Source organism: Clarias gariepinus, chromosome 18 (genome assembly GCF_024256425.1).
Source record: "Clarias gariepinus isolate MV-2021 ecotype Netherlands chromosome 18, CGAR_prim_01v2, whole genome shotgun sequence".
Classification (NCBI taxonomy): Eukaryota; Metazoa; Chordata; class Actinopteri; order Siluriformes; family Clariidae; genus Clarias; species Clarias gariepinus.
Window position 1 is genome coordinate 9,850,682 of NC_071117.1, and position 26,384 is coordinate 9,877,065.

Below are 26,384 nucleotides of genomic sequence, written 5' to 3' on the forward strand. Positions count from 1 at the left end.
TTTCATCGTATGATCAGCTTGTCCCTCACACTAGTACTGTAATTTATTCATTTATTTATTTATCTATCTACAGCACTTTTACTTATGAATTAATCCAGCCTGTTTGTGTAACCATTAATAAATTAATATTGATTAGAAGGTATTTTTTCATGCATTTAGAATAAACCTGTAGTATTGGATGTCTCACGTTATTAAGCTACTAAAAAACACACAGTTTTTTTTTGTCTATCGGATGATTCAGCGTTTGGGTGGATCTCTTTCCAGCATTTGATATGAGCAACGACAAAGAGGAAATCATGCTTACTGTGTGTAAGCACAAAGCATATATTTACAGCATACAGTATATTACATTATTTATGACGAGGTTTAAAAAAAAAAAAACAGCAGAGTGTTTTTTGAATATTATGAGTTTTCGTTCCTAGAACATTTGGATGTTTCTTTTTTTTATGTTCTGGAAACCTCAAAAAGGTTCAAAGTTCAACAATGGTTAAGCTCACTCTCACTCATCTTCTAAACCGCTTTATCCTGTATTCAGGGTCATGGGGGCATTGAGCCTATCCCAGGAGTCTTAGGGCACGAGGCAGGGTACACCCTGGACAGGGGGCCAATCTATCGCATCCATTCACACACTACGGCCTAACCTACATGTTTTTGGACTGTGGGAGGAAACTGAAGTTTCCGGAGGAAACCCACCAAGCACAGGGAGAACATGCAAACTCCTTACACACAGAGACGGGACTCGAGCTCGGACCCTGGAGGTGCAATGCGACAGTGCTAACCACTACACCACCGTGCCGCCACGGTTAAGCTACTAAAACATAATAAAATTTCCAAAAATTAATAAACAAATTAAAAAAATAAAACATACAGTGAAATGTTCCTAATCTACAGGTTTACAAGGGAAATTCTTAAGCAAACAGTCACGTTTGAGCAGTAAACACAATTAAATTTTGAAATATAGATACGTAAACATGCGCATGCAGGCAGACTGATGGATTGACAGACAGACAGAGAAAGTGATAGATGGATAGATAGATTGATGGAAAGACAGACAAGCAGGCAGGCAAAATAACAGACATAGACTGGCAGATGGACGGATGGATACATATAGGGCAGACAGACAGATAGACAAACCAATAAATTGGTGGATAGATGAAATATAGAGATACAAATGGATATATAGAGAGACAGATGAATATATAGACAATCAAATTAATATACAATCAGATAGATAGACAAACAATAAATACAGTATATATATAGATAGATAGATATGGATATAGATAGACAGACATGTTAAACATTTGTGTATGTAAGTGTAGTAATAAGTCTATTTAAAATTCTAACCAAATAATGGCTACGCACCTGGGCTGTGTTCCAATCGACACGCTGACGGACGCTAAGTTCCCTGCGCGCGCAGAATAAGCCGCGACCTTGAGCCTTTATTTAGGGCGCATGCGTAGGGCGCATGCGGCTGTTTGGAGCACGACGCCGGTTTTACAACAGGAAGTAGTTTTAGCGCTCCAAGTGCAGGAGGCAAGCAGCAGCGGCACGAGCTCGGGGTTCGGAGTTCTAATCCACGCGGACAGAGCGGAGATCAGACACGAGATCGGATTCTACACGAGACCCTCCGGGCTGAATGGATCCGCTGCTTATCGAGTTTAACGGCTAGTTACTGTTAGCTGAAGTCGAGCCGCCGTTGCCTTGACACCCGGCAGCGACAACAACAACAACAACAACAACTGAACATTAAAAATCATTAAATACCGCAGTAACATGAGGACTTTAATACTGAGGTGAGTGTTTAATCTGTAATTAAATCTCACTACCTATAGCCTGTTCACCTGAAGTGTTAGCGTTAGATTAGCATTAGCTGACTGGCTAACTCCCGGTGGCGCTCTGTTAGCTCTATTTTATATTTAAAATGTAAGTGTTCATAAAAAAAAAAATTATAAAGCCGGAAATAATAATAACGATACTACTACTGATAATAATAATAATAATAATAATAATGTTGGTGTTTAAGTTGACTTTAAATATCTGCTTAAATCTATTACACAGATTAACATTTATAATAATAATAATAATAATAATTAGTAATAGTATTGTAGTATTTTTATTATATAATGTATTTTTCTTGTCATTAATCGATTCAGCTTTTTGTTTTAAACTTGTTTTGCAATTTTTTAAAAAAATTCCTGCATTTAGTCACACTGAGATCACATGTCTACTACAAACAAGGTCCTCTCTGTGTGTCTCTCTGTCTCTCTCTGTCTCAATGTCTTTCTCTCTGTTTCTCTGTCTCTCTCTCTCACTGTCTTAGTGCCTCTCCCTCTCTCTGTCTCAGTGTCTCTCTCTCTGTCTCAGTGTCCCTCTCTCTGTCTCAGTGTCCCTCTCTCTGTCTCAGTGTCCCTCTCACTGTCTCAGTGTCCCTCTCACTGTCTCAGTGTCTCTCTCACTGTCTCAGTGTCTCTCTCTCACTGTCTCAGTGTCTCTCTCTCACTGTCTCAGTGTCTCTCTCTCTCTGTCTCAGTGTCTCCCTCTCTCTGTCTCAGTGTCCCTCTCTCTGTCTCAGTGTCCCTCTCTCTGTCTCAGTGTCTCTCTCACTGTCTCAGTGTCTCTCTCTCTCTGTCTCAGTGTCTCTTTCTCTGTCTCAGTGTCTCTCAGTGTCTCTCTATCTTTGTCTCTGTGTGTGTCTCTCTGTCTCTCTCTGTCTCAATGTCTCTCTCTCTGTCTCAATGTCTCTCTCTCTGTCTCTCTCTCTCTCTGTTTTAGTGTCTCTCACTGTCTTAGTGCCTCTCCCTCTCTCTGTCTCAGTGTCTCTCTCTCTGTCTCTCTGTCTCTCTCTCTGTTTTAGTGTCTCTCACTGTCTTAGTGCCTCTCCCTCTCTCTGTCTCAGTGTCTCTCTCTCTGTCTCAGCATCTCAGTGTCTCTCTCTCTGTCTCAGTGTGTCTCTCTCTCGCTCTGTCTCAGTGTGTCTCTCTCTCGCTCTGTCTCAGTGTCTCTCTCTCTGTCTCAGTGTCTCTCTCTCTGTCTCAGTGTCTCTCTCTCTGTCTCAGTGTCTCTCTCTCTGTCTCAGTGTGTCTCTCTCTCGCTCTGTCTCAGTGTGTCTCTCTCTCGCTCTGTCTCAGTGTGTCTCTCTCTCTCTCTGTCTCAGTGTCTCTCTCTCTGTCTCAGTGTCTCTCTCTCTGTCTCAGTGTCTCTCTCTCTGTCTCAGTGTCTCTCTCTCTGTCTCTCTGTCTCTCTCTCTGTTTTAGTGTCTCTCACTGTCTTAGTGCCTCTCCCTCTCTCTGTCTCAGTGTCTCTCTCTCTGTCTCAGCATCTCAGTGTCTCTCTCTCTGTCTCAGTGTGTCTCTCTCTCGCTCTGTCTCAGTGTCTCTTTCTCTGTCTCAGTGTCTCTCAGTGTCTCTTTCTCTGTCTCAGTGTCTCTCAGTGTCTCTCTATCTTTGTCTCACTGTCTCTTTGTCTCTCACTGTCTCTTTGTCTCTCACTGTCTCTTTGTCTCTCACTGTCTCTTTGTCTCTCACTGTCTCTTTGTCTCTCACTGTCTCTTTGTCTCTTTCTCTGTCTCAGTGTCTCTCTCTCTGTCTCAGCATCTCAGTGTCTCTCTCTCTGTCTCAGTGTGTCTCTCTCTCGCTCTGTCTCAGTGTCTCTTTCTCTGTCTCAGTGTCTCTCAGTGTCTCTTTCTCTGTCTCAGTGTCTCTCAGTGTCTCTCTATCTTTGTCTCACTGTCTCTTTGTCTCTCACTGTCTCTTTGTCTCTCACTGTCTCTTTGTCTCTCACTGTCTCTTTGTCTCTTTCTCTGTCTCAGTGTCTCTCTCTCTTTGTCTCAGTGTGTCTGTCTTTCTCTCTCTCTGTCTTTCTCTTTCTCTCTCTCTGTCTCAGTCTCTCAGTGTGTCTCTATCTCTCTCTTTGTCTCAGTGTCTCTCTCTTTGTCTCAGTTGTCTGTCTCAGTGTCTCTCTCTCGCTCTGTCTCTGTGTCTCTCTCTCGCTCTGTCTCTGTGTCTCTCTCTCGCTCTGTCTCTGTGTCTCTCTCTCGCTCTGTCTCTGTGTCTCTCTCTCGCTCTGTCTCTGTGTCTCTCTCTCGCTCTGTCTCTGTGTCTCTCTCTGTCACTGTTGCTCTCTTTCTGTTTCATTGTCTCTCTGTGTCTCTCTCTCTCAGTGTCTCTCTCTCTCAGTGTCTCTCTCTCACTGTCTCTCTCTGTCTGTCTCTCTCTTTTTCACACACACACGCACACACACCTGTGTTTAAGGGAAACGTACTTAGTGTGTGCTCAGACCATCACTGAATGACATCACAACACCAGTTTGCATATTTAGTGCATTATCTTGATTGTTTGCATATAAAAATCTATACATTATAATCTCTTTATCACATATAAACAAGTTCGAGTTTTTCGTGGAGTTTAGACTGTGAGACAGGCCTTCTCGTCCAACATCAGTGTCTGACCTCACAAATAGGGTTGGGTACCAAAAACTGGTGCCAATAGGCACCGCTATGTACCGAACCGCTATGTGTTCTCTAGATTCATATATTTTTGTATATTAAAAGTTTATTAGATTAAATAAAAAAATTAAAAGCACTAATCATCAGTAAATAAAAGACCATCTGAGATGCGTGTGAATGCAGCAGCTAACGTTACACTTGTTCTGACGGCAGCAGGAGGTCTACCGCTATCTCAGCTTTCTAAATTAAACTTTAGGTAAAATTCCTAAAACTAATCGGTCGAAAGTGTGGCTATATTTCACAAGAAAGGATTCCGACACCGCGACGTGCAGCAGATGTTTTACAGCAGTTGCGTGTAAAGAGGGAAACACATCAAATCTAATGGAACATTTGAGGGCAGACGGAATAAAGTTAAAAGCAAAGGGATGCACCGTGTTTGACAGCCTGCGGACAACAGCTGGCACTATCGGTGTGGGCGACCCCAGTCATACCAAGCGTAGCAAAAAGGGGTTCACAGATTATGATGAGGACAGCAGCCTTTCCGCAGGTTAGTCGTAGGCTAATGTAATGTTAATTACAAAATGCAGGTCTTGCAGTCATGCTAACAAATGGTCAAACGATTTGTAAATTACTAATGTAACATGGATTCTGTTTATAATTATAGCTTCCCAGCTAGTACTAGTAGTACTACAACAGTACTTATATATTCATATATACTTTTAACTTTTAATATATTGTTCAATTTTAAGCATCGATTTGGCACCGGTATCGAACAAAACCCAAACGATACCCAACCCTACTCACAAATGCGCTTCTGTAAGAACGATCAGAAATTCCCATAAACACACTCCTAAAGCTTGTGGAAAGACTTCACGGGAGAGTTGAAGCTGGTATAGCTGCAGAGGGGGCGGAGCCAACCTCATATTAAACCCTATGGATTGAGAATTGGATGTTACTTGAGGTCATATGCATGTGATAATAAGGCAGGTCTTGTAATCGTTTCCTGTGAACCCTTTTGTAAATGGTGTTTTACTGAGACGTGTTCCTGCACGCTGCTCGGGGTTTCTTTGCTGTACTTCGCTTTTTCCCTGCGCACTTCCGAGAAAAAGGAAGTGTGATTAAAAAAAAAAAAAAAGGCTAGCAAGCACAAAAAAAAATAAAAAAAAGAAAGAGTAAGTATTATAATTTGATAGGAAACGTATCTGTGTGGAGAAGAGAGGAGGAAAGAATGGAGAGGAGAGGACGAGAGGTGAACAGATGAGAAGAAAAGAGGAGAGGAGAAGTCGTGCCATCTCATATTTTTTTTCTTTCGGCTTGTTTCACTCGTCTCTTCGCCAGCTGTGCGCTGTGTTCTCGCACACGTGGGAGAGAGCAGCGCAGCTGGAGGTTTCTTAAAAGGAAAAGGGAACTGCAAATCCTTTCATGTTACGTGCTGTCTTGTGATCTTACGCACACACACACACACACACACACACACACACACACACACACACAGCTTTTAGGTGTCCAGTGACTCCACCCTTTAATCACCTGTGTTGTTAAAGGTCACAATAGGGCCACGTGACCATTTACATCAAAGGAATACACACACACACACACACAATTCAGACCTAAATAAACAATCTTCACGTGTTGGAGATCTCCTGACTCTATTCCTGTATTTCCTGCTCTCAGAACTGCAGCTTGCTTCTTTGTTTCGCAGGAATCCGGTTACGCGAGCGATATAAACACGTCGGGCGTGTTCGCTTTTAGAGAAATAATCACAAGCGTCAGACAGAAACGAAAATCAGAAGAATAACAACGTTCTGAACGGTTGCACGCCGCGGGGTTTCAATCACGTTTGTGAGCACGTCTAGACGTCATGGTCACCGTCTCGCTGTTTGTTTTTGTTTTTTGTTTCCCTTCTCAGCATCTTCGGGTCATGACGTCACTCCGCAGAGGTCAGCGCCGTGCCTGAGTCATGAACTCCGTGACCCCCAGCGCCGCCCAGTACGCGAGGGGTGGAGCTCTCCACAGCGACCTCGTGGACGGGAGGAGACCGTCGCCCTCTCCATCCCCGCAGGTCCTGGAGGCGAGGGGGCAATTTGGGAATGGGGTCGTCGTTGCCGACGGGGCGGGCGAGCCGGATGAGGTGGACAAGCTGAAGCTGAAGCTGATGTCGGCGTGGAACAACGTCAAATACGGTAAAAAAATTAAAGAAGAATAAAATCATTGATAGATTTTAACCTAAATGAAGAAACGTTTTAATTCTGAAATGCTAGTGTTTTGTTGATAATTGTGGCCGGGGCTTATTTATAATAAAATTTTAGTTTCAGTTGCCAACCTGGAAAACAGCGCCATCCTGATTGTTTCTGTTTTTTGTTTTTTTTTCGCAGGATGGTCGGTCAAAAGCAAAACGGTCTTCAACAAAACGTCCCCACTGATCCTGATGGGACAGTCCTACATCCTCAACACTGAAGGTCAGACTTTGTTTCCTTTTTGCGCCGTATGGTTTCATTTTAGATGTGAAACGCAGGAACGTGACAACGTCTCACACGCACCCCGGCAGTGTGGTTAGTGTGCAGTGAAGCCCTTAGTGTGTACTTGTCAGTGTTTGTTATGTGACCGATTGAACTTTTAAAGAAGCAAAACATTTTGAAATGAAAGCAGGCAGGAGGCTAGTCAGCATTATAGACATAATGATTTAATCTTTTTATAAAGCAGCAATTTGTGATTTCGAATGTTTTGTTTAAAGTGGCAATTCGAAATCTTTTTGCATTTAATTTAATTATATGATTTTTTTTTTCTTACGTGACTTTTTGTTTGTTTGGTTTGCACTGGTTTACAGTGTTTCTTTATAGCTCTTTGGTGAAATAATAAATAAATAATCCAAATTGCCATATAAGGAAAAGAAGGTGGACCTAAGTTTTGTCCTTTGGGTCAGAAAAACTGCACACAGATCAAAATTATATATTTTTTTAAATAGTGTTGCAAATCACAATTTTCCCTGCCGTCAGTGAAATCACAATCGAATTAATATACTGCTGCTTTAAAGTTCACAAAGCTCTTTTTCCTCAGAGGAAGTGGAGCGCTTCCGGCTGGCGTTCAGCTCGCGAGTCTGGCTCACCTACAGGAAGGAGTTCCCTCAGCTGGTGGGGTCGAACCTGACGTCGGACTGCGGCTGGGGCTGCATGCTGCGCAGCGGACAGATGCTCCTCGCTCAGGGGCTCGTGCTGCACCTTCTGCCTCGAAGTACGTAACGCAGCACTCTGTAATTCAGACGAACGCATCCTGTGTAGTATCTGTAACTGACTAACTGACCGAGTGCTGGTATGTTTTTTTCCAGACTGGAGATGGCACGACTGTCCTCAGCTGACTGATGTGGATTTCGAGGTGCTGAGATCGCGCTCGCCGTCTCGTCCAGCCGGTATCTCTATCCCCTCCTTCAGCTCCACGTGGAGCACATCGGGACCGGAGAAGCGCCCGCCGTCCACGTGCGAGGTCCAGAAACGCGCCGAGGCGAGAGGAGACGCGCGGACCGAAGGCCTCCATCGCAGGCTGGTGTCGTGGTTCGGGGACGAGCCGAGTGCACCGTTCGGGGTTCACCAGCTGGTCGAGCTGGGCAAGGAGTCGGGGAAGAAGGCGGGGGACTGGTACGGGCCCTCGCTCGTTGCCCACATACTCCGGTGAGCGGAAGTGACCGTTCTCCACCTCTCTGATCTCACACTCTGACCTTTTACGTTTATTAAAAATACGTCTGCTTGGTTTGATTGTTCAGAAAAGCTGTGGCCAGAAGCACGGTGATGGACGATCTGGTCATCTACGTGGCTCAGGACTGCACAGGTACCGAGTGTGCATTTACTCTAATGTAAAACCTCTCATGATGTGTGTCAAAAGTATGTGCTCCCCTGTCTACCACATCTCTCGTGTGTGTGTGTGTGTGTGTGTGTGTGTGTGTGTGTGTGTGTGTGTGTGTGTGTGTGTGTGTGTGTGTGGGTGCACATACTTTTGCCTAATATATGATATATATACATCATGTATATGTATAAAACAGGTGGTTTTGCCTAATATATGATTAATATATTAGTCAAAAGTATGTGCACCCCAACCACTTGTTTTGTACATATACATACACAGGTGGTTGGGGTGCACATATTTTTGCCTAATATATGATATATATCATGTATGTGTATGTACTGTATATGTATAAAATAGGTGGTTGGGGTGCACATACTTTTGCCTAATATATGATGTATATACTAGTCCAAGGAATGTGCACTCCAACCACCTGTTTGATACATATACATACGTAGGTGGTTGGGGTGCACATACTTTTGCCTATATATGATATATAATAATCATTTGGGGTGCACATACTTTTGTGTGTATATGTGTATATAAAAATGTGTATATAAATGCAGCATGGTTAACACTTATTTTTGTTTACAGTGTATAAAGGGGACGTGATGCGACTGTGTGAGCTGAGCTCGACAGATTCCGGTACCGCCAGCTGGAAATCCGTCGTCATCCTGGTACCGGTGCGGCTGGGCGGAGAGTCGCTCAACCCGTCCTACACCGACTGTGTCAAGGTTAAACACAAAAGTGCCATAAAATAATCAGGGAATATAGAGCAGGAATCATGCTGTACGTGTTCACGGAGTAAATCGATAACTGAAAATTGTGAAGAGTTTAGAAACTTTTTCTAATGGGTCGGAATAATAATGGTATAAATGGAAGAGTTTACTGCGCCGATCACCTCCAGCCGTCTCGACCGGGATCGTCACTCATGGACCTCGTTACGCACAGGTCTAGGTCGGGCCTTTTCAGGAATGAAAAGAAAAAAAAAATAGTGGTGGTGTGACCAATAGTGGGTTTGCTTATTGTTTACTTTCAAAAGTAAATAAGCCAAAATCACCAAAGGAAAAAGTGTCTGAGCTTCAGAAGCCAACAAGGCCAAAATACTGAACAAAATTCCCTGGTAGTTTTAAACGTATTTACAAACCAAACAAAATCAAAGAAGGGCGTATACAAAAACGTAGTCAAAACAAACACATGAGTAGTCTGTCAAACGCCAAGAAATCATCAAAAGGGGAAAATCAAAAGCGTAGTCAGAAACGTAGCACGAGATCATACGCAGTATAATTTTACAGTAAGCGAAGACACGGTCTGTGGTCTGAAGGGCTTATGTAGGCCTCCTGGTTACCCAATTATCAGACAGGAGGCGGGATCAGCAAAGGGACAGGCAGGACAGCAACCCATAGGCTCCAGGAAGTGCGCGGGATCCGAGACAATAAGGGAAGACACACCCGCAGACATCCCACCGCCGGCGGAGACGTATGCAAAAGCACAAAATACAGATATATTCAATATCGTAACGGATGTACTCGCCTTGTTTAATACTGTACGTTCACAAACGTTCAGCTGATTTACCGCAGCGTAAAGTCTCATCACTGTACTCTGCTTGAAGTCTTCCGTAAATGTCAAACACTTTTAAGACCCAGTTTGTTGTAGATTGGCTGGCTGTAAATTTATTTTTAAAAGATTATAAGAAGCAAAAAACGCCAGTGTAATGTAAAATATACTCGATAACGTTCATATCATAAAATCTCTTCTACATGTTTTCTAGAATCTCCTGAATCTGGACTGCTGCATCGGGATCATCGGAGGAAAACCCAAACACTCGCTCTTCTTCGTCGGCTATCACGGTGAGTCGTGACTCCATCAGCGATCGGCCGTTTTTTTTTTTTTTCAGTCTGTGATCTGATCGGTTGCTTTGTTGTTCTTCAGATGAGCAGCTGTTGTATTTAGACCCACACTACTGTCAGCAAGTGGTTGACGTCACACAAGGAAACTTCGCCCTGGAGGTAACGTCACGTCCCGTCATGTTTAAACCATGTCGACATAATACTTTTTGTGTTTTACGCTACCTGGCCAAAAGAAGGTCACGGTTTCAGAGGAGTCAAATTATTAGGCAGCATCAAGCAAAGAAAACAACTAAGGAGAATTGATATCACTGGAAACAGGTTACAAACCCTTCAACACGTTATCCAAGGACGTGAGGAAGGTGCTGAACTGACAGTTTGTGGAGCAAAGGCGAGTCAGAAACTCTTGAAGTTGCATAGTACAAAAATCAACAGTAAACAAAAAAAAATAAGCATATCTTTGTTTAGAGCATTACCATACTGTACATACAGTACACACACAATATGATGGATTGGGACTAAACAGCTGTGTGTCCATAAGAAAACCGTTTGTTAGTTGATTTTTGAGTGATGGAACCAGGTTATGTGACCTGTATTTGTTTTGTTTGGTTCATCATATAAATTGGCGATTTTTCATTCAACTTAATTTTCACAGATACCCGATTCATAAAATCCAGATTTCTTAATGTGGTCGGTACTTTTTGTGCACAGATTTTTTTTTTTGCAGCAGCAGTAGGTTTTTGGGGGATTTTAAAGAGGACAGGATTGCGTTTGAGCTGATGTAAACTTTGCTCAAGCTGAGAGAGAGGTTTCTTAATGAGTCACTCGGCGATACCTACTTCCTAATTTCAGGTTTAAAAATGTTTAAGGAATTTCCTACACTGGAAAATGACTTAATGGTAACAAGAACATGTGTGTCTGTTTGTGCATGTGTAGTTTCTTAGCCGAAAAGCATTTTGTTTCTTGCGTATGATTTCATGAAAACACTTGAGTGCGGCTCTGAGGATTTAATAATAATACCTTCCTTTTTGTCTCTATATAATCTCTTGATACACTAATGCACTCATTCCAGTGTCTCACTAGTGCTTGGACACTATCAAAGTAGAAAGGTGACATGATCGGGCTGTCTGTCTAATTCACACTGGCCTCTCAGGAACTCCTTCAACATGTGGAAATGGCTTGGAGCGAGGTCAGGACTGTACAAGGGACGTGACGGTCAATTTTTATGGATCAGACTCCGAGCCGCCTCATTCACCATCTTTAAAAGTTATCACTGTCCAAACGTTTCACTGCGGCTAAGAGTCTCATCAAACGTTAATCACTTTTACGCCTTCATTCACCAGGAATTACTTCACACGTCCAGGAAAGCCCGCTCCTATTATTAAAAACGGGGTTTTTCTTTTCGTTCATACGCAAATTGTTTTCAATCTTGGTTTGTTGGTGAGCGAAAAAAAAATACTGTTTTTGTTGTGTAATGCACTATATTTGTCCTGTATTTGTTTGATGCTTTTTTTTACTCCCCCTCTCGCTTTCTGTCTCTCTGTCCTTTAGTCTTTTCACTGTAACTCTCCCCGGAAGATGAACTTTAATCGCATGGACCCCAGCTGCACTCTGGGCTTCTACGCTCACAGTAAAAAAGATTTCGAGTCTCTCTGCTCAGCCGTTAGCGAGGTGAGTCTCGTCCTCATGCCAGGCCTTTAACTGTCCGCGACTTCGTTCTTAGCTGAACTGTTTCGTAACGAAGGTGGTTTTTCAGCTGTTGCCCTGTTCGTCTCTCACGCTTTCAGGCTTTGTCCGTGTCTAAAGAGCGCTACCCGATCTTCACGTTTGTGGAGGGCAGGGGTCAAGACTACAGCCTGGAGGAGTACAGCGGAGGCAGCGGCGACCACATCCTACCCCCTGACACCATGAACAGAAACAGCACTGAGGGCTTTGTGTTCCTGTGAGGACGTGCTGGATGTGGCCTACAGACTGAAACCTGCAGCAGCACGGCCGAGAGTCATGACATCATGCACTGCAGTCTCACCTGTGTGTGGGCGTGATTAGGAAAATTATATAATGTATGGAGGATTTTATTTTTTTAATCTCTCTCTCTCTCACTCTCTGCCAACTTCCTCTTTCTATCTTTCTTACTTCCTTTTCTCACACTCACACCCTCCAAACCCCCCTCCCCCCTCCCCAACCCACCTTGAGGTGTCGATGCGTAATCAGTAACCGCTCTACACTTTTCCTTCACATAGCGCATTTTAGTTCAGTCAAGCAAGTCTAACAAGCCCAGTCCTGTCATTGCGTTACCATGGCGACATCTTCTGGCCAAGTTATAAAACATAATCAGGTGATTAAAAATAATTGAAAACACTAGAACTTTTCTAGAAAGTTTCTGCTCTGGATGTGTTGGCATGTTATAAGGACTGAAGCAGAAATGTTGAGTAAGGAGCCTCCACTTACTTACTTACTGGGGTCACTGTCTACTTAACTCCCCTACTTACTGGGTTTACTGGGAACTTTACCCCCGCCACTTACTAGTTCAGTGGAAACTTACCTCGCTATTTACTGGTTTCACTGCATTCTTACCACCCATTTACTTGGTTTACTGCAGACTTACCCCCCCCCCACTCACACACACATACACACACATACACACACACACGCACACACACACACACACTTCCTGGGTTCACTGCATACTTACCCCAAACCACCTACTGGATTCACTGGGAACTGAAACTCCCTATTTACTGGGTTCTCAGCATATATACCCCGCATATTTACTAGGATTACTGGATTCTTACCTCTCCTAGGTTCGATGAGTAATTACCCCCCTTACTTACAGGGCTCACTTGTGCTTTTTATTGACTGGGCTCACTGGGTACTTACCCCTCTACTTACTGGAATCACTGGGCATTTCGTACCTACCCACCTGCTAACTGGGTACACTGGGTCCTTACCCCATACTTACTGGGTTTACTTGGGATTTACCCCCCACTAGTGAACCCAGTAAGTAGGGGGTAAATGCTTCCCATTCTGAGCGTTTGTCCTTTTAAAAGAAAATTTTTTTTTATAGAAGTCTCTGCTGTACTGTTTGTTGTCTCTGTGAAGGAAAACAGATTTAACATGTGGTGTGATGGTGAGAACAACCTGGAGCTGAGCTTCTCTCTGTAGATCTCACTTGTTCCTGTTTAACTTATATTTCTTGTGTGAGCTGTTGTATCGTGATTTTTCCCTTTTTTTTTTTTATCCCAGAATTTTGAATGTAAACAGTGCTGATCCATCCCAGACTCTTATTCTCCACAATTTTTTTTTATATTTCATCATGGGCTCATGGAATTGTCGGCTGATCAGACGAAACACTGGACTATATATGAACGCACTGAATTATATTTGTTTTTATCGTAGGACAATAAAATGTCTGTATTTGATATTGTTGAATGTCCTTAAATCTGGAAACGCTACAACCGATTGGGCTGTTCCTGCTGTTTAACTTATGAAGATTGTTATTGTATATGTGTTGCCTGAGTGTACACTGGCTGATGTGCGCCTTTAGTCTTTTTCTCATCACCTGCTTCTATATCAGATCAACTTCTTATTTGTCTTGGTTTTAAATTTATTTTAATCCTGACTAATGCTGGATGGTACCACTACAAGATATCAACATTTCAATATTTCACTCATAATGCATTCTGATTTGCATTATTGTTAATAAAAACTTCATATATTTGTATATAACTTGTATTTATTATTAATATTGAATGCTGGAAATGAGTGTGGGACTTGCATGTTTGTTGCTGTTATTTTAACTGTAGTAAGTTTAGTGGATTATTATTATTATTTTTATTTTTTTGATGATGATCGTGGTTTTAGTTGCAGCAAAGCTTGGACTGTGCCATGTTGTATGTGGATCAGATGGTCCACTTTGGCCACCCTTGATGGGAGCAGCCGAAAGACAACATGACTATAGTTTATATGTATACCTACGATATCCATCAATCAGCCATATCATTATGACCACCTGCCAACATTAAGTAGGTCCCCACGTTTGCAACCCAAACATTAATACACTGTGTGTTCTGATGCCTTTCTATGGGAATCATCATTAACCTTTTCAGTAATTTAAGCTATAGTAGCTCTTCTATTGGAACAGAGTGCATGAGACAGGCTTCACCCACTTACAGTATGTGCACCAGTGAGCCTTGGCCACCCATGACTCTCCCGACAGTTCACCGGTCTTTCTTCCCTGGTAGATCCTGACCACTCAGGTTATCGTAATGTTATGGCTCATTAATGTATATAGAATTGTTATTTTGATTTACCTTAGTGGTGGTAAAGAGGGTGCTTTTATTTTAAACGTCATATGACTAAAACGGCAGTGAAAAGGTTCAAATTCAAATTTTATTTGTCACATACACAGTACGATATGCAGTGAAATGCTTATACGACCGCCTGTGACCTCAAAGGTTTAAAAAATAAAAAGCTTAATAAATATCTTAACTATAAGAAAGTAGAACAAAATACAAAAAATGTAAATATATATAAAAAATATTTACTTTAGTTATTTATTTAGCTAATTTTCATCTGGTGTTTATTACTACTGTAGTTGCAGTAGACTTTTATTTTGAAAAGCAATATGGCTGAAGATAGAACTTGTAGTAAATACGGCTGCACATTGGAATTTAGTTAATGCTTTCGGTTTTGCGCAGACAGTCGACTTTTATTATGAAAAGTTTTCCGGGCGTTGTTGAATGCGGAAGTGGAGTTGGGCGGCGCTTCCGCTTGCTGAGGAAAGTTGGGCTGCCAGATCAGGGCGGATTCTCGGGTTTGGATCTGAAGATGGACAGTCAGGGCCGGAAAGTGGTGGTGTGTGATAACGGCACTGGGGTGAGTATCATCTGCGTGTTGAGTGCAGGCGGTGTGATTAGTCACTGCGCCATTTTATCGCTCTCTGTGCACGGAAACGGGAAGTCCGCTGCTCACCTGCCTACAGCGTTGGGTGGCGGTTTGTCGGTGCGCACTCGTTTTTCGGCAAGTCCCTCCTCCCGTTCGGGGATTGGCTAGCTGTAATCCCATTCTGTTCTCTGATTGGACGGAATCAGCGGTTAGATTGCGCTCAGCCAATGACAGCGCGCGAAGCGGAATGCGGTTGCGTAGAGAAGTGTCTGAGTGGGTTAGGGCTAGTCAATGGAATGTGAGTGTCAGCAGTGTTGTTATGGGGGGAAGAAATAGGATTTAGCTTTTAATAAATAATATACCATGTGTTTAGGGAGCAAACGCGCGACGTATTGAGGGTTTATTTTACACCCTGGTAAGCAGAAAGTGTGCGTTTTGTTAAGCTAGCATGCTAGCTCATTGATTCTTAGCCAGTGCGAATCACATCCTATAAAGAGGCGGATGAAGGTGTGTGAGAGACCTGGGCAGAGGGTGGTGTGTGTGTGTGTTTTTTTTCTTTTTTCTTGTTTGACTGTACTTTTAAGGACACCTGCCTTTGACAGCTAGTTAATGCTTCTCTCCAGCTGAATCTAACTCTGCACCTAACCTCAGTAACCAATACAATACATTTATTTTCTATTATTATTATTTTAAATAGCAGTTTTTCTTAAGGGCTCCTGCTAAATGTCAGTGTTAGTTAAAACAAAAAAAAGAATGTTTAAATGAAATATTAAAATGATTAAAAAGAGGAAGAGTGATTTGGGCCCAAGCACTTTTTCATTAATATTATTATTGTTCTTCTAAGGATTATAATCCTTTTTTTCAGCATCCAGGATACCTTTTTTTTCTGGGGGAATTTTGCTTAATCGCTCATACACACTTGCACGTATATGCAAAATCCAGTACACGTTTAGATCTCATTGAGCCGAACAGGAAGTCAGTTATTTTTCGTTCTTTGCCAAAGTAATTAGATATACTTCTCCTAGGGGATTTATACGATCGCCACCAAACCGGACTGGTATATTCTCAGGACACTGAAGATGCAAAATTGCAAACGGATTTTTAATATCTCAAACAGTCCAGCCGTGGCAATACATTAAACTTATGCTGAAGATTGGCTAATAACTTCCTAAGTGCCAACACATTGAGTGACATCATAGCATGATGTTTTTTGTTCCAGCATCTGAGGCTTTATGGAGGTCTTAACATGCTTAAAAAGCCTCAAGGGTGTGTGGTGAACTTAGGTGGCGATGCCTCAGGTGCTTGGGCCCGATCATCATTGCTTGCAACTATATTTGGTTGTTGTGTCCGGCACACTTCAATACACAGTATTGTCCTTACCGAGAGAGACGGACAAACACACTCGCGCATCGAGTCTGAAGTTCTCTATTTATGATTATTATCTCTTTGGATGCATATTTGTCTGTATACAGGCTATAGGATGTTATAATGCTTATCATATTATAAAACTTTACAGTCAGGTTTTTGCAGGTTGATAATGTGTCAACAAGCATTTAAAAACACCCCCAGCTTCACACACACACACATGTGCTGCTCATCTCGGACATCTGATCGTCTTCAAAACTATTTTTGTTACTCCCACATGTCAGTCATGATAATCCTTGTGATTCTTTTTAAATATTTATTAATAAACCAAATCTGCTCAGATTTTTCCGTCTAAACCGCCTCGGACATTTTTCCAAAGTGCTGCGTTCTTGGAACTCCTTAAATGTTTTATTCCTTCTGTACCGCGTTTTAAAAATAATACATTTTTGATGAGCAACACTTTGTGCTATTTGCTCAGATGCGACATTATTGCTATTTCCTGTTCTCACTCACGTCACCACAGCTATAAACAGGTTGTTCCTTCACCAGCATTAGTTTCTCTCTAACTCTTAAAGTTAACCCCAAAAAACGTATTTGAAGAAGCATTCACAGAGACCCTCACATTTTCTTTTGACAAATGAAGTAAAACTCACTTATGTGAAACGTGATTTAAAAAATAACACCCAATCTGGCAACCTTGTGTTCTCCCTGTAGTGTGTGTGTGTGTGATCTCTTGCCATCTTTTGACAAACACTGTGCTGACACAGGAAACCAGATCGCACTTTTCTAACACTAAGCATGACTCAAATCTAAACTCCGTGCAGACGTGCAGCAGAATATCTGTCTAAAAAAAGAAAAAAAGGCTGTTAAAAGATTATAATTCTCCCTCAGGCCTTCGGCAGGCTTCACTAACTGGGCTGCAGTTTGGGGCAGGTTTGTGTTTTTATTGTCGGTATCAATAAGAATACAGGTCCGTCATTTTTTTTTGTGTTTTTTTTTATCTTAAACTGGACATACAGAGATATCCTAGGCTGGGCTTTCAAGGCAGTTAAAGCTAAACTTTGTGTGAGAGAACCCTGAGGCTGTGTAGCGTAACACAGTGCAGGAGAAGCCTGTAATCAGGAGCCTGAGGACAGGCAGTGGAAACCTGCTGCCTCAGTGAGAAAAGCCTGAGGTGAGTCGGGGCAGGTAAAGTCATAGGTGTGGCGGGTTCCTCCCAAGGCAGGGCTGGAAGGAGTCCAGGGCTGGTCAGGAGAAAATTCAGTCTAGACAGGCTTTTGTTTCTGATGGACAGGAGAACAGGAAGCTGATGTAAGGTGTGTGCGCGTGTACTTGTGCTCTATAAATAAGTGTTTATTAAGCATGTAAGAGTCTGTTTTCTGTTGTGTCTAAAAGTAGTGATGATAGTGAACTGACTCCACCCCCCATCTCTCTCTCTCTTTCTCTCTCACTCAGTTTGTGAAGTGTGGATATGCCGGCTCTAATTTCCCTGAGCACATCTTCCCTGCGCTGGTGGGGCGACCCATCATCCGCTCCACAGCCAAAGTGGGCAACATAGAAATCAAGGTAATGGCATACTCACTCACCAGTACTCCTGTGTACTTTCTTGCTGGTACATCTGCATACTCACTCACTGGTACACCTGCCCACTTAACCACGAGTACTTCTCTGTACTTCCTCACCAGTAGACCTGCCCACTTAACCACGAGTACTTCTCTGTACTTCCTCACCAGTAGACCTGCCCACTTGCCCGCCGATCTACCTGCACACTCAAATGCTTGAATGCACTTTTTAGTGACGCATTTACATTGTTGCATAACTGTATACCGCCTCCCTACCTTTATACTTTAAAGCCACCTGTATACTCACACTCGATTGCTTTTGCCAATTGATTGCTGAAACTCGTACACTTGGTAACTTCATGCATGCAGACTGGAACGCTTGTAAGGCCTACTTGCACACCTCCATGCTAGAATAGTTACACATTTACATGCCTATATAAACACAGGATTACATTATTTGCATCTTTTCCATTTTCTCTTACTCCCTCAATCACACACACACACACACACACACACACACACACACACACACACAGGGTCACGTATTTGTGCAGAGGCCGTGCAGTTCAGCATCTGCAGTCTGTGAGCTGCACTTAAAAAAAAAAAAAAAAAAAAAAGGAAATTGACATTATTTTTCTCTCTGTCTCGCTTCATCTTTTTCCTGTTTGTGGCTTTGTGTTGAAGGGCGAAGGGTTGACTCTGCATGCGTTTGTGGGTGGCTAACAAGGTTACTGTTTCTAAGGTTTTAAGAGTGTGTATTTAAGTCTGTGAGAGTTCGAGTGTGTGTGTGTGTGTGTGTGTGTGTTGGCCACCTTTCCCCTCTCTACCCCTGATGAAGTCATCAATGATTGCGTCAGTGTTCCTCGTCCTACTGTGCTGCAGATGTGAGAGCTAAATAAAGAGAGCTTTACTCACCCTCTCACAGTCGCGACTTTAACATGACGCGTTCCTTTTAAGGCTAATACTGCTAGATTGTGTAACATAGTGAGACCAGAGACAGACTTTAATACATTATTTCTGTCATGGCTTTCTGGAATTATACTAAGAAATGCTAAAATGGCTAACGGTAACAGCAGCCTTTTTTTTTTTTTTTTACTTTTTTTGCTTACGGCTGTTTAGTCTACGATTTTATTCATCCACTTTGAGGAAGTGAAAGTGACATATCAGTTCAGATCTGTCAGAAGGAGGAAGATGATGACCATGGGATCCGGTCTGGTTTCGCGTTTGCTATTTAAAATAGACACGTGCATAACTGACAATTAGCATGGTCGGTCAGAACTGAGTCTAGACCTGAGCAACTAAAACAAGTCCAGATTATAACACTGCCTCCAGAGGCTTGTACAGTGGACACTATGTATGATGGGTGCATCACCTCATGCTTCCTCCCTTCTTACTCTGACGTTCTTACCCATCGATGTAGAATAGGGTCTGTCTGGACTCATCAGACCACATGACCTTTTTCCATTGCTCCAAAGTCCAATCTTTATTCTCCCTCGCAAACTGAAGCCTTTTTTCCCTAATTAGTCTTACTAAGGTGGTACCTTTGCTTACCTAACTTCTTATCACAGTTACTGTATGTGCTGCATACCTCGATACTAGCACATGTTCTCTTATTAACATACGCACTTGCATACTTCATTAACATGTATACTTTCCATTGCATGATAAACAATCGTAGGGTCCGTAAAACAAAAAAGCAGAAATCACTCGCATGTCTTTAAGACGAAATTTCCTTCATATAGCAGGTCGTTTAATCGTTCCAAGCAGAAAACCGCACTAGCCTGACGCGGCAGTGTATTGAAAGGAAAATATTTTGACCTGGACAGGACCTGATGGTAGGGGACGAAGCGAGTGAGCTGCGCTCCATGCTGGAGGTCAACTACCCGATGGAGAACGGCATCGTGCGCAACTGGGACGACATGAAGCACCTGTGGGACTACACCTTCGGCCCCGAGAAGCTCAACATCGACTCGCGCAACTGCAAGATTCTCCTGACCGAGCCGCCGATGAACCCTACCAAGAACCGAGAGAAAATCATCGAGGTATACAGAGTCTTCTCGCTGACTTTTGATTCCGTAAAAATGCTTTATTTCTGTGGAAGTGATCATGGATGTCTTCGTCACTCTCTGTAGGTGATGTTCGAGACGTACCAGTTTGCCGGAGTTTATATCGCCATCCAGGCCGTGCTCACGCTCTATGCTCAAGGTAAGTAATGCTGACCGCTGGGAGCTTTAAGCCCAGGGTTGGGTATATGGTAGGGGGTCACCAAACTTAAAGGGAGCAGTGTAGTTACAGGGGCCTGGAAGGAACCATTCTTCATTCAATTAATTGAAGGTCAAGATCAGGGAATCAGGTGTTTCTTCATGCTTGTAATGAAACACTGCAGTAATCAAACCATTCTGCATAAGACTATTCATCTGTGGTACAGGGTATATGCCTAAAGGTTTAAAATATAATGTTATATCTAAAGTTAAGAGTTTAACAATAGATTTAAAGGTTGAATGGATGGTCAGGGGTTAAGTGGTGGGGATAGGATCTAGGTTGTGGTTTAGGGATGGATCCTTTTTCGGTTGATTTGGGGGTTAAATTTAGTAGTCTATGTTCAGGTTTAAGGTTAGATATAAAGGTTGGAGTTGAGGGTTAGATCTGAAGGTTGGGTTTTAGTATTAGACGCATCCGTGGGGTTTTGGGTTAAAACTGAAAGTTGGGTTTAAGCATTAGATCCAAACTGTGGGGTTGGGTTGTATGTTGGGTTGTTGGGTTGTATTTGAAGGTTAGGGTTTAGTATTAGAGCTGATGGTTGGTGGTTTAGGGATGCACGTTAAGGTTACGGATAGATTTTAGAGCTGGGGTTTAGGGTTAGATCTAAACTTTCGGGTTTAAGGTTAAATTTGGGTTTATTGTTAGAGCTGAAGGTTTGGATTTAGAATTAGAGCTGAAGGTTTGGGTTCAGGATCAAAGCTGAAGGTTTGGTTTAGGATCAGAGCTGAAGGATTGAGTTTAGGATCAGAGCTGAAGGTCTGGGTTCAGGATCAGAGCTGAAGGGTTGGGTGCAGGATCAGAGCTGAAGGATTGGGTTTAGAATTAGAGCTGAAGGGTTGTTTTTTTGGATTCAAGCTAAAGGATTGGGTTTAGGACCAGAGCTGAAGGTTTGGGTTCAGGATCAGAGCTGAAGGTTTGGGTTCAGGATTAGAGCTGAAGGTTTGGGTTCAGGATTAGAGCTGAAGGTTTGGGTTCAGGATTAGAGCTGAAGGATTGGGTTCAGGATTAGAGCTGAAGGTTTAGGTTCAGGATTAGAGCTGAAGGTTTAGGTTCAGGATTAGAGCTGAAGGTTTGGGTTCAGGATTAGAGCTGAAGGATTGGGTTCAGGATCAGAGTGGAAGTTTGGGTTCAGGATCAGAGCTGAAGGTTGGGGTTCAGGATTAGAGCTGATGGTTGGTGCTCAGAGATGAATATTGAGGTGGTTGAGGATGGACAGTTTATGATTTAGGCTTTAATGTTGTAGTCTGGTACTAAGGTGGGTGGTTTGCATTGGTGTTGAGGTATGAGCAAGAGGTTGGGCTGGGTGTTCGGGTTTGTGTTCAGGGACAGGGGTTTAGGTTCAATATAGAAGGTGAGGGATTAACTGTTTGTGTGTGTGTGTGTGTGTGTGTGTGTGTAGGCCTGCTGACTGGTGTGGTTGTAGACTCTGGTGATGGTGTGACTCACATCTGTCCTGTGTATGAGGGCTTCTCTCTCCCTCACCTGACACGACGACTGGACATCGCTGGCCGAGACATCACACGCTACCTCATCAAGGTACACACACACATCATACAGACACACATATTACCTCAGCCAACATTACACTTGCTTACACACAAGTCAAAACACAGACTATGTCCTTTTCCTGATCTCATCATTACCGTGTGTGTGTGTGTGCAGCTGCTGTTGCTAAGAGGTTACGCCTTCAACCACTCGGCCGACTTTGAGACAGTGAGGATGATGAAGGAGAAGCTGTGCTACGTCGGATACAACATTGAACAGGAGCAGAAACTCGCGCTGGAGACCACCGTGCTGGTCGAGTCCTACACTGTGAGCACAAACACGTGTTGAAATTCTATCTCGCCTCCACTAGAGGGCAGCAGGGTGACGTTGTAAATTTCCACTTGTTTTCCTCAGTCGAGGTCTCTTGGGAGAAAGTTTTTCGGACTGCAACTAGCTCCTGTGTATGAGACCAACATCTGAAATGATTTCTCCTTAGTGTTTAACTTGTGCGTTATGGGGATTCCGTGTCTCCTAGGTCACATGCTACTGCTTGCAATGCATTGTGGGACCGAGAGAGAGTTGTAATGCTCTCCACAATACAACTTGACTCTAATTTTTTTTCCCTTTTATACTATAACAAGGAAGGTGTTATATGTGTGGAAGGAAACAAAAAAAAATATTCATTCCTCTCTCTCTCTCTCTTTCTCTCTCTCTCTCTTTCTTTTTCTCTCTCTAGCTGCCGGATGGCAGGGTGATAAAGGTTGGGGGTGAGCGTTTCGAGGCTCCCGAGGCACTCTTCCAACCACACCTGATTAACGTGGAGGGGGTAGGCGTGGCCGAGCTGCTCTTTAACACCATCCAAGCAGCTGATATTGACACCAGGTCAGTTACCATGACGACAACCTGTTGCTCTGGGGCTTGAACACAGGGCTGGAGAACACTGTTCCTGCAGAATTCTGTTGTATTTTCATGGTGTACCTGATGTAAATCTCTCTCTCTCTCTCTCTCTCTCTCTCTTAGAGCCGAGTTCTACAAGCACATCGTGTTGTCTGGCGGTTCGACGATGTATCCCGGCCTCCCGTCCCGTCTGGAGCGTGAGCTCAAGCAGCTTTATTTGGAGAGAGTGCTCAAAGGAGATGTGGACAAGCTCTCTGTTAGTACACACACATTTCCGCATAACACAAACTTTAACTGACTCATAACACATCTGTAGATCTTCATTTGTCCTAACTGTCTTCCAAAACTGAGCTATTAAAAAAAAAAAAAAAAAAAGGACTTTTACCACCAGGGGTCGCCAGAATCCACACAGCAGATGTAAGATGTTTTAATCCAATGTATCTAGTTTGAGGGGTCCGTCTTCAGTGATAACGTAGATTTAATTAAAAAGAGATGCCGCCAATGAGCTTTGTTTATTTATTTATTTATTTATTTATTGGGGGGGTGGGGTGTAAACAATCTCAGCAATGTTTCTGTGGGACCACAAGAAATAGCAATCAGGATGACCACCAGAGATCATGCCTTTTGCACAGAGCTTAAGTTAGATGTTTTTATATGCTTGAGTGATTCATAGGTCACTGTGTGGCTTAACAAACCAAAAAACTTTCCTCGGAAAACTGCTCAGGTACTGGAAATGCACTGAAAATCAGAGACAAAATAGTCCTTCAGGGAGCCTGGAGAACTGTTCCTCAAGACTACATTAAAAATATGAGAGAGACTGTATATTTGGAGGAAAAATATGAAGAAAGAGACGTGGCTCAATGCTTTTGCATAGTACTGTATGTGTAATAGTTATGTATTATATTGTGTATAGTAACTCTTTTTCTCTCTCTCTCTCTCTCTCTGCAGAAGTTTAAGATCCGTATCGAGGACCCCCCTCGCCGTAAGCACATGGTGTTTCTGGGCGGAGCCGTGCTCGCCGACATCATGAAAGATAAAGATAATTTCTGGCTCACCAGAGAGGAGTATCAGGAGAAGGGCATGCGCGTTCTGGAGAAACTCGGCGTGACCGTTAGATAAACCACACACATACACACACACACACACACACGCTTGAATCAGTTCACACACATTCATACAGGGTGGCATTTTGGCAGTGTATAAATGGGGAAAATAAACAGTTCTACCTGATTGTAATAATAATAATAGTAATAATAATAATAAATATAATGATACTTGAATTTTACAGTTGCAGCGTTACAATATCATCGCCTTATTGGTGCAACTTTCTGACCACGATGTGGACTTTTAAAGCTCTGATAACGGGGAGGGGAAGGAAAAACGGTTAAGTCGAATCCTCAGACGTTTTAAGTACTTGTTTATGCTGCCAAAATTAATCCTAGGATGGAACTTCTATATATCGTTTCTCTGTCTCGCTCTATCTTTCTTCCTATGTTTCGTTGCCACGTGTCAATTTTTTATTTTATTTAAATCTTTTTGAAGGATGTACATCTCTCACGAACGACAGAATGAAAGAAAGTTAAAAATGTGTAAACTAAACTTGAAAATGAAATAAACTGCCAGGAGATCAAAACAAGAACATTGAACTGTGTGAGCTGTAAGATGTTTAAAGGGGCAGTCTGTAACTTTGTTCCCTGACCCAGCGATAATCATGACATTTTAATGAGAGTAAAAAAAAAAAAATACAGTATTGCTATACCATAGTTTTGGGGTGTTTTCTTTATATCCCTTTATTAATTTCATGATTCTGTTTACATTTTTTATTTTTTTTTGGCCCTGAGATAATCCCCATAAAAGGCAACTTTATTTTAAGAATTGGGGTGGGGTTCCCCCCAAAAAAAAACAACAAACTGCCCCTTTAAAGTCATAATGAGATGGGTGGCCCCATTTTTTTTTTTTTCAATGCACCGTGTTACTATTTTGTCGATTTTTCCTTTTTTGTTTTTTTCCTTTGTTTTCTTTGCTTGCCGAATGTGCACATACTCTTCTAGTCCACTAGAGGGTGCTAAAGTGAACAAATTCATTTATGTTTATCACCAGTTTAGTTTAGATTATAGTATAGTGTAGGGAAAAAAACGAAATTAGGATCAGGACCAAATTATCATCATTCCCATTTAGTGTTAGAACTGGTACAGGACCTTTCAGGAGCTAGTTTGGGGGGAAAAGAAGAAAAAAAAAATCTGATCCTGAAACGGTGTGATAGTCACGACATAGTCATTAACAGGAAGCGTCTTTAACGTTTTCGTATGGTGAATAAAACTTGTTTCCATATTAAAAAAGTGTTTTTGAAAGAAACATTAGCAGAAGCAGCACCGCCCTTACGACATTCCCTCGTGCTAGCGGGGCGTAAATGCGAGCGTTACTGAAGGAGCTGAACTTCGTTAATCGCCTATAGAGTTAGCATCGCTGAACTAATTAGCATCACACTCGTTATGTAAGAATGTTTCAAATGTTTTTCCACTTGCTTTTGAGCTTTTATTTTGATACGGTTCATTTCCTTAGCTCAGCTCGCGTAATACACGAGCAGGTTTTGTAGGTTTGCAAACATAAGGAAAATAGCTTACAGGGCTAATTTAACAACACAGTGCTAATAAGCCTAGCTAACATTGGTGAATAGTATTCTTCGGTTATATTAGCAACAGCCATACTTGGGTTTCAAAGGTCAACAGGTGGCTAACGTTATCCATCGGCTAGCTAGCGTAGAATGATATCAAGGAAGCTGTCGAGGAACTAAAAGTCTGAAATAAAAAAACGCTGGTTTATTTAATTCTCATATAATGTTTTTAAAATCATGAAGGATTTTTTTCCGTATTATTTTAGATTAGCGTCAGCTTTTTATCTCAGGATTTCCGCCATTTTGACCAGTACATGTTGCTATGGTGACAGGGTTACATAGTAAATCTACGGAACACACATTTTGTTGAGTGAAAACCAGTCAATCATGGATTGTTCACAGAGGTGATAATCACAAGCTAACCAACATTAGCATAGCGCATAATTGTAAGAAAAAAAAAAAAAAGACCTCCGTCTGCGTTTGCTGACTAGCGATCCTCGTTAGCATTGTTATTGTACATACCAGACCTTTAAACGTGAGGGCGGCCGTTGCTAATATGACCGGCGCTGTAATTTTGTTTAGCGCTCATGCTAATATTACTTAAGTAATAAACTGTATTGATGATGAGTAACAACAGCATGAGCGCTTATGAAATACGCTAATGGCGTAAATAAACACGCGACGGGACGATGATAACGCAATGCCAAGTGTGGCAACCTTTCTTTTCCTGTTTTTTTTTTTTTTGTTTTTGGTATTTTGTTTGTTTTCTGTGTTTTTGTTTTGATTTGTTTGTAGCATTCTGCCAAACAGCTGGTTTAAATAAAGTAAATTCATTTATAAATACACACTGAAGTCTTCTATTTATTACACAGCCTTATTTGAAGCAGTAGCTGTGTGTGTGTGAGGGTGTGTGAGAGAGAGAGAGAATTTCTTTGATCTGAAGCGTGTAACCATGACAGCCGCTGAATGACCACCGTCTTGGTTTCCATAGCAACCTGTACACAGCTGAGTAACTCTTTCTGCATCCTTTACAGAAACTCTGTCTTTCTCAGTCTCTCTCTCTCTTTCTTTCTCACGCTTTCTCTTTTTTCTTAGTGTCTCTCTCTCTCTCTCTGTTTCTCTCAAGATTCAAATGTGCTTTATTGGCATGAAAAATATTTACAATTGTCTTGCCTAAGCTTAGAGAT

The 26,384-nt window shown here is 42.3% G+C and overlaps 2 protein-coding genes across 2 annotated transcripts; both read left to right on the plus strand.

Moving 5' to 3' along the window:
* The first annotated feature begins 1,545 nt into the window (after positions 1–1,545).
* Positions 1,546–13,179, plus strand: atg4da (autophagy related 4D, cysteine peptidase a). The gene is made up of 11 exons (XM_053477170.1): positions 1,546–1,796; positions 6,357–6,630; positions 6,823–6,906; positions 7,505–7,678; positions 7,773–8,112; positions 8,205–8,269; positions 8,876–9,015; positions 10,053–10,131; positions 10,214–10,290; positions 11,680–11,799; positions 11,916–13,179. The coding sequence occupies exons 2-11, from the start codon at positions 6,408–6,410 to the stop codon at positions 12,072–12,074; spliced, it is 1,461 nt and encodes a 486-aa protein (XP_053333145.1). The 5' UTR covers positions 1,546–1,796; positions 6,357–6,407; the 3' UTR covers positions 12,075–13,179.
* A 1,688-nt stretch (positions 13,180–14,867) lies between these two features.
* Positions 14,868–26,042, plus strand: actr2a (actin related protein 2a). The gene is given in 10 exon segments (XM_053477699.1): positions 14,868–14,896; positions 14,898–15,003; positions 17,833–17,943; positions 19,766–19,981; positions 20,072–20,144; positions 21,601–21,737; positions 21,864–22,013; positions 22,423–22,568; positions 22,707–22,839; positions 23,532–26,042. Coding segments are annotated over 10 exon segments (1,272 nt in total). The 3' UTR covers positions 23,703–26,042.
* The last annotated feature ends 342 nt before the right edge of the window (positions 26,043–26,384 follow it).

Coding starts and splice junctions, on each gene's coding strand:
- atg4da (XM_053477170.1), top strand. CDS start 6,408: ATGAACTCCGTGACCCCCAGCGCCGCCCAGTACGCGAGGGGTGGAGCT. Junction 6,631..6,822: donor GTGGAACAACGTCAAATACG/GTAAAAAAATTA, acceptor TTTTTTTCGCAG/GATGGTCGGTCAAAAGCAAA. Junction 10,132..10,213: donor CTTCTTCGTCGGCTATCACG/GTGAGTCGTGAC, acceptor GTTGTTCTTCAG/ATGAGCAGCTGTTGTATTTA.